At 41.9% G+C, this 8,250-nt stretch overlaps 2 protein-coding genes and 1 long non-coding RNA gene across 3 annotated transcripts; all 3 read right to left on the bottom strand.

The window, feature by feature from the left end:
* Nucleotides 1–263: 263 nt before the first annotated feature.
* LOC145865765 (uncharacterized) lies at nt 264–1,978 on the bottom strand. The gene is made up of 4 exons (XM_082970734.1): nt 1,901–1,978; nt 1,222–1,350; nt 935–1,058; nt 264–659 (listed from the first exon to the last, which is right to left on the bottom strand). The coding sequence occupies exons 2-4, from the start codon at nt 1,332–1,334 to the stop codon at nt 483–485; spliced, it is 414 nt and encodes a 137-aa protein (XP_082826860.1). The 5' UTR covers nt 1,335–1,350; nt 1,901–1,978; the 3' UTR covers nt 264–482.
* Nucleotides 1,979–2,030: 52 nt separating this feature from the next.
* On the bottom strand, nt 2,031–4,975 carry LOC106590244 (uncharacterized). The gene is made up of 10 exons (XM_014181044.3): nt 4,894–4,975; nt 4,703–4,783; nt 4,432–4,569; nt 4,088–4,133; nt 3,908–3,986; nt 3,576–3,681; nt 3,012–3,207; nt 2,807–2,840; nt 2,609–2,712; nt 2,031–2,145 (listed from the first exon to the last, which is right to left on the bottom strand). Exons 1-10 carry the CDS (start codon nt 4,960–4,962, stop codon nt 2,117–2,119), a joined length of 882 nt encoding a protein of 293 aa, XP_014036519.3. The 5' UTR covers nt 4,963–4,975; the 3' UTR covers nt 2,031–2,116.
* Nucleotides 4,976–6,527: 1,552 nt separating this feature from the next.
* On the bottom strand, nt 6,528–7,758 carry LOC145865764 (uncharacterized). Its single transcript, XR_014383074.1, has 3 exons — nt 7,437–7,758; nt 6,799–6,920; nt 6,528–6,657 (listed from the first exon to the last, which is right to left on the bottom strand). It is a non-coding gene; the product is annotated as an uncharacterized LOC145865764 (long non-coding RNA).
* Between the last annotated feature and the right edge of the window lie 492 nt (nt 7,759–8,250).

Here is an 8,250-nt window from a genome sequence, read left to right as displayed (position 1 = left end):
CTGTTTGTTTATTTTTTGGTGATTGCTGATCGGTTCATTTATACATTTATAATTAGTAGGTTTTATCTGTTTTAACAAACCTTTTTATTTTTGTACTATGTATTGTATATCGTTTTTGTGGTGTGGTTTTTATAGAAACCCTTGAGGTTCCAACAACACCTGTATACCGTTTATGTATATATTTTTATCTGTATTGTTGTTTATCACTTATTTTCGTTGGTGCAAATAAATTAAACCTTAAACCATACCCGATGGGGCTTCACAATAGTGTAATATTCAAAAACATTATTAAAAAACTCATTTAGAGAAACTAAATGTTAAGGTGTTTTATTGACAGAACCAGCAAACATATTTCATGAAGCCTTTTCCTGAGCCCTCAACATCAGCTATCCCACCAAGAGCCCAGGCTTCTCAGTCCAAGGCCCACATTGTAGACAGGCAGTGAAGTAAAGAGACCACCAACGCATGTAGGCGGATCCCTTTTAGGAGGAGGAGGATTCCGTGGTGGGGAAGGGCAGCTTCAGGTACTGGTACCACTGTTTGAGTTGCCGCGGCAACAGCAGCAGGACTTTCTCGGTGAGGAAGAGCAGTGCTTCCTGCATGGCTGGTTGAAGCAGCTGATTGGCTGGCATGGAGAGGACCAGGAGACAGAATTTCTCCTTCAGAGGTAGATGAGAGACCGGGTCATGTTCATTAGGCCCCAAATGGGGGGGGAAAAAACAGACAAACAGGGTGCTTCTTGTCCAGTAAGAACCGCTTGTTCTGAGTTTCCGGTACAAAACATTTTACTACGGTATGCACTAATGAATACAACCCAGGTTGAGTATGTTTCTGTGTCTTCTAGGAAGGGGGAACATTTCAAAATGTTGTAGTTATAAATGTAATGCATGGATCGGACACAAGTGCCTATTCTCTATGAGAAAGACTTCCATACCTTGGAGTAGGGGACCCTTTTGTTGGAGAAGCTTTGAAACGCTGAGATCTTCTGCAGTGTGCTCTTATATTTGGGGTCTCTGTCTCCGGACAGTTCTGTGGCCTCACTCTGCAGTGTTGCAAACCTGTTTATACATGATTAACATTTATTTTGTTCTATTTATAATTCTATAACATTTTCTTACAGGAAGTGAAGACGAAGAAAAGCAGTCAAGGAGTTTCAAGCAACTTGAAATGGTTGAGTTACACCACATGATGTTTGTATGAGAGAGGAGAGAAGGGGCCTACCAGAGACCAGTGGTGGATTTGGGCTCCTTCAGCTCACTCTTCAGAGAGGCAAGGAGCGAAGACAGACCAGCATCGGTCTTGGAAGCCATTAGAGCATCGAAAAGAGTTCTCATCCTCCCCTCACGGTTCCTGAGGACAGAGAATGGGACTACAATAAGTCGCTGAGTAGGGCATTTTGACGACAAAGTATCACTTTTTGGTCATCCTTTTTTGTTGTTTTCAAATTGGTTGTGTTTCTACTTCCTGTCATTGCCATAGGGGACAGAGAACTAACAGACTGTGCCTTTAATGGTTTCCTATTCATATACCCTCTATGTCAACAGGTGTGGTACTGTGTGGCTCAGTCAGTAGAGCATGGCACTTGTAACACCAAAGGTTGTGGGTATCGATTCCTTCATGACTAAGTTGCTTTGGATAAAAGCGCCTGCTGAATGGCATGCATTATATTAACAGGAACGTCATCCAGAACAAGTGATCCTCTATAAAAACGACCTGACTGTGACATGTAGATACTTCAAGTTTAAACTTTATTTGTCCCAGAGGGCAATTGGTTTTGGCAGCAAAGAGGCATAAAAACAACATTGAACATATAAAATCCACACAGATCCCAATGTATAATTCTAGTGAATACGATGAGCTAGTACACATCAAGTCATAGAGCTGACAGTGTCCTCCTCACTTTTTCTTTTTAAACACTCCTGACTTGATCTGGATGTTTAAAACCTTCTTCACATTCAGGTATTGGACCTTGGCTCTCTCCAGCTTGACTGACTGGTCTACTCTAGGCCTAGGTGAGGGAATGAAAAGAGCAGCTTAATCTTTACATCTCAACTATGTGAATAAATTATCCATTTTACATACAGATATCAATACATTTTGTTGGTTTGTTTCACACTCACTTGACCGTTTTCTTCTCTAGCGATGCTGTCGGGAAAGGAAAACAACAGGTGACTATAGAAGCAAAACGTGAGAGATACTGTATTCACAACAGTGAATGGATTTGTCTTTGTAGAACACATTGTAAAAATACTATGGCTAAAACGAAAGCCTTGCCATTCCCAAAACAAACATATCATTTTGCCATTTCAAGGGATTTGTACTGAAGTGATGTGTTTGGCAAAGGGTGGCACGTAGTTGGTGAGGCACACAAATGCCACAACCCATCAGGACTTCATGCTGTGGCAGAATCCAAAACCCACAAGCCACAATGTAACCAGGGTGACACTGCACATGGAGTCTAGTCTCACTATGATACTGTTGGCTGCATGTATTTCCTGTGCCTTAGGGCATAAATCACATCAACAAGTGTTACAAGGCCACAATGGCTGTGTCTGCTAAGTGGGAACATGGCACATTGTTGTGTTTGTGTGGTATTGTATAGACTGACTGTTCTCATCCAGCAGCAGTAGTAGCCATGGGGGTATGTCTCCATCGCCGTCTGGCTCTCTCTGGCCAACCTTACGCCTGGGCCCAGACTGCAGAGCTTTATATCTGTGATTATAGACCAGAAATGTACTACAGTATGGAGGGATAGATCTGCAATAGCTGATGTTGTCATGTCAATTATTATTCGCCATTCTCTTACCCTGTGGTTCGGATGGTGGTTATCTTTGAGGGCTCTGAAATTCACAAGAGTCAGTTTAATGATCGACACACACTCAAAGCTATTCGGATATCGCAATTCACGTATGAAGGTATGAAGGTGTGCAGGTGAGGTTGGAAACCAAAGAGGGCTTGTATGAAAACAACACCACAAAACAATATACTGTATATAGAAAACAGCCTGTCACCTGCGGCATCCTGGTGACCGATGAAGGTGTCCCACACGTCAGGGGTGCCGCTGTGACAGTCATCGGGGGCCAGAGACACCAGACGTCCGGTGGCATTCACTGGAGGGTTGTAGTAGCTGTGTGACTGCTTCAGAATGATGTTGGTCTTCTCTGTGTCCTTCATGATGACGTTCACATAGCTGCTGTTGAGAGGAACCTGGAATACAGGCTGTCAGTATTAAATCACCAATCAAATGTATTTCATAAAGCCCTTTTTACATCAACAGTTGTCACAATGTGCTTTACAGATACCCAGCATAAAACACCAAAGAGCAAGCAATGCAGAGGCAGAAGCACAGTGGCTTGGAAAAACTCCCTACATTAACAATACAACATACAGTAATAATAGATGGGGTTGCAAAATTCCAGGAATTTTCAATAAATTCCCTGGTCTTCCAGAAATCCTGGGATTTTGTAAAAACCAGGGAACTTATTGAAAGTTGCTGGAATTTTGCAACCCTAATAATAAATCACACACACGTTGTTGTTTATGTAGTTGTTTTTGTTGTACTAGCTGAGTCTCACCAGTGTCTTCAGGTCTTTGTTTCTCATGTGAGAGATGCCGCACAGGACCATGTAGATCCACTGCAGTTTCTCTGAGAACAGCTTCTGCTTCCTGTACTGTATCCTCCTATGAAGAGAGCAGGGAAATACAACATACTGTATGTCAAGCAGGGGAAAAGGCCAACAGAAAGTCCCAGACAGAACTATGAGGAACATTTCTTATCAATAAGAAAAATCCACCATTGCATGGGAGTATGAGCGATAGAACTGCAGCAATCTATGTGTTGTAGCAGTATTGGGTTTGATTTCAAACTTTATTCAGAAGAAATAAACCGGGACAGTGCACAACATACTGTAGGTTCTCCTCTTCCTCTGGGTCCAGTGCCTGTTGGTTCATGGTCATGGGGGTTGGTGGCACAGTCTCTTTATCAGCTGAAGAGAAAGAAGGATCAGAGTGCACGAACGGGGCGAACATAGTAGAATGTAGTAGTAGCATTGTAATTCATTCATGCATTGTGCTTTAGGTGACCAACCTGACACGGCTCGGTGACATGGTATCATTAGCGATGGCTGTTTATCCTTTACAATGAGAACATAGTAGAGACAACATGTATTCTTCCTGTTACAGCAAGTGGTCCTAACATTCTATACAGTTCAAGGAGAATGAGGTTTTCAACAGTGAATAGAACCCTAAGGCTGGAATTCATCGGCGGAAGTCTAGAACAATCACATCTCAGTGCCATAATAATGCTCAGCAACAATTCTAATAACTAAAGGGGAACTAAACAAAAGCACATTTTGAAGTTAATCAGAATATTATTATAATTTTTTTTTAAACTGGGTTTCTCCTGAGTTCTGTTTTCCCGCAGTGCATTACCTGGTCCCTGAGGTAACATATGAGGGGGCGCCCAGCGTGGAGAGCACGTCTAATGGAGGCCATCTCCCTCACGCAGTGCTTCAGCTGGAGGAAGCCATCCAGGGTCGGGCTCTCCATTGGAGGGGCTGTGACGTTCTCCTAAAGAGTGTTGAAATATATACTATTCAAATATCAAATACATGAATGTGATAATGAAGAAGGATTTACTGCATGATAATGAATTATATGTTTGGTCATAATTCTATAGTTAAGTCCCTCCCCCCTTTCTCACCTTTTTAGCCTTCTCCTGAGAGAATTTGCTGGAGATCACTCCACCTCCTGACTTTTTGCCAAACTTCCTGTCCCAGTGTGTCTGCCATAGAATGACTAAGTGAGGACCAGTCATTTTAAACAACTATAAACAACACAATGAGTTGATTATGTGTGTGTGTCCGTGAATACGGATGTGTGTGGGTGTGTCACCTTCAGTGACTCCTGATCCTCTGATGTTAACCAGGTTGAGAAGAGATCAACGTTGTCAGAGTAAAGCATTCCCACTGTTTTGTATGGTCTATCCAAGGGACAAGGCATTGCTTTTAGTTGAACGTTTAAACACACACACACACACACACACACACACACACACAATCACAGTTGAAATGAATTACATTTAATTCATATTATACAGTGCCTTCAGAAAGTATTCAGACCCCTTGACTTTTTCCACATTTTGTTACGTTACAGCCTTATTCTAAAATGGATTAAATAAATAAAAATCCTCAGCAATCTACACACAATACTCCATAATGACAAAGCAAAAACTGGTCGAAGGAATTGTCCGTAGAGCTCCGAGACAGGATTGTGTTGAGGCACAGATCTGGGGAAGGGTACCAAAACATTTCTGCAACATTGAAGGTCCTCAAGAACACAGTGGCCTCCATCATTCTTAAATGGAAGAAGTTTGGAACCATCAAGACTCTTCCTAGAGCTGGCCGCCCGGCCAAACTGAGCAATCGGGGGAGAAGGGCCTTGATCAGGAAGGTGACCAAGAACCCGATGGTCACTCTGAAAGAGCTCTAGAGTTCCTCTGTGGAGATGGGAGAACCTTCCAGAAGGACAACCATCTCTGCAGCACTCCACCAATCAGGCCTTTACGGTAGAGTGGTCAGACGGAAGCCACTCCTCAGTAAAAGGCACATGACAGCCCGCTTGGCGTTTGCCAAAAGGCACCTAAAGGCTCTCAGAACATGAGAAACAAGATTCTCTGGTCTGTTGAAACCAAGATTGAACTCTTCGGCCTGAATGCCAAGCGTCACTTCTGGAGGAAACCTGGCACCATCCCTACGGTGAAGCATGGGGGTGGTAGCATCATGCTGTGGGGATGTTTTTCAGCAGCAGGGACTGGGAGACTAGTCAGGAACGAGGGAAAGATGAACGGAGCAAAGTACAGAGAGATCCTTGGTGAAAACCTGCTCCAGAGTGCTCAGGACCTCAGACTGGGGTGAACGTTCACGTTCCAACAGGACAACGACCCTAAGCACACAGCCAAGACAACGCAGAGTGGCTTCGGGACAAGTCACTGAATGTCCTTGAGTGGCCCAGTCAGAACCCGGACTTGAACCCAATCTAACATTTCTGGAGAGACCTGAATAATAGCTGTGCAGCAACGCTCTCCAGCCAACCTGACAGAGCTTGAGAGGATCTGCAGAGAAGAATGGCAGAAACTCCCCAAATACAGGTGTGCCAAGCTGCAGCGTCATAGCCAAGAAGACTCAAGGCTGTAATCGCTGCCAAAGGTGCTTCAACAAAGTACTGAGTAAAGGGTCTGAACACTTACGTAAATGTGATATTTCAGTTTTTTATATTTAATAAATTAGCAAAAATGTCAACAACAAAAAAAATGTTTTTCTTTGTCATTATGGGGTATTGCATGTAGATTGATGAGGGGAAAAAAACTATTTAATCAATTTTAGAATAAGGCCGTAACCTAACAAAATTTGGAAAAAGTCAAGAGGTCTGAATACTTTCAGAAGGCACTGAACTTGAACAAAGTGTAGGAAATGGTCAAGGATATAATATGTCTATATTTGTCTTTGTATTATGTTTCATACTTGTTAAGAGGGGAGAAAAAGCCTTTTTTGAGCATCTCCTGTCTCCTGTCATAGTTCTTCTTGGCCTGGCCATTTTGTATGAGGACATACTTTGTGTCACTGCGGGTGACAACCTTCTCAGGTAAGTAGCTGTGCTCTTGGAAAACACAAAGCAAAATGTGGTAACAGTCAGTAATTCATTGCATGAATTCAAATTTCATCCAATAACTCCAGTGGCTTTTCATGAAGTATTGTGACACATTGTACAGTAAGTAGCCTAGTAGGGCCATTCGCTCACCTTTTTTGAAGTCAATGGTAGTAAACTTGTGCTTGATGTAAGTGATGAGCTCTTGGTCTCTCTCAATAAGAGCAGCTATTCTCCTGATTTCTCCAGCCATGAGGACGGAGGGGGACAGTAGGCTGGTTGACAAATGAAGGTAGTAATGTATGTCTTTATATTGCAAATCAGTGGTCATTTCTACTTGTTCCATTTCTAGTGTGTGTGTACATGCAAGTCTTGGAAAGAAAAACATATATATGCTGTATTACTTCAATAAACGCAATTTCAAATAGCTGCCGGTCCTTTTTAAAAGCCGGCCAACAGCACACATTTCAGATAATAAACTCCTATTTCAAATAAAGGTTGGGCCTACATTAACTGTTTACAAGAGTACCACGAGTCATTAAATACGAGTCTTGTAACATGATTCTATATTTGTGAATTATTATTTGTGCTCAAATAATTGTGTAGTAATAAAAGGTAGCCATATGGTCATTTTTTGCATCCTCAATCAGCATTAAATATTTTTGATGCACCTGGCCAAAAGATTACCTTTGGCCACGCTCTTCACACGTCAATTACATTACATGAGGTGAAAATTAAATAGGCCTGCAAACATACATTTGCGACAAAAATAAACTTTAGGAAAATCCTACCGTTTGGCAAGCGTGTTGATAGTCATCTGTTAGCATTTTGGAATGAACGTAAACAACGTTCTTTACATTCACCGCGTCACAAAGCGTGTTCTGTAATTTAGATTATATTTTGATTATCAGGCCGGTAAACGCGCGCCACTCCTTCCCTCATTAATTTGACCTACAATGAAAGAAAAGTTATCCAATTGCATTTTCCAGATGAATGTGTCAGTGTTACTCTTAAAAATATTAAGTGGGTGCATGGACAAATTAAAAAATAGCCCATGATATGACACTGCCCCTAAATTGGCATGGTAAAATGATGAATAGAATTTTATTTTTCAGTGGCATGAGTAGTATTCCAATAATGTCCAGCAGGGGGAGCAAAATTAAATGCAAAGATTGTCAGTATATTGGACTGTGAGGTTTATGTCCTGACCGAAGTTTTACACTTGAGAGTTGCTCAAATATACATCAAATCACACCGCAAAAAAGTGGAACACTTTATATGTTGTCACTTAGGACATTCTTTCTGTCATTTAATGAGTCTGTCAAACTAGGTCCAAGGTAGCTTGCTACATACAGACCAATGTACGTTACTGCAGCCCAAGGTAGACTAATGTAACCCAAGGTAGGTCCCTGCATCTACTGCAGACCTTTTCAATTAGTCTGACTCTTCTTCAGGATTCTTTGAGGCTATATCTTGTATTGACACCTCTGCTGGCCTGACCAAAGAAATGACCTTTGTCGTGGAGACTGATAAACAGTAAAGACAAGTCATTCAATCATGTGACATTATGAAGCCATGATGCTCTCTGTATACTCTTCTGTACGG

Source organism: Salmo salar, chromosome 29 (genome assembly GCF_965601325.2).
Source record: "Salmo salar chromosome 29, fSalSal1, whole genome shotgun sequence".
Classification (NCBI taxonomy): Eukaryota; Metazoa; Chordata; class Actinopteri; order Salmoniformes; family Salmonidae; genus Salmo; species Salmo salar.
The sequence above is the reverse complement of the archived record's forward strand: the minus strand, read 5'-3'. Positions and strand labels throughout refer to the sequence as shown.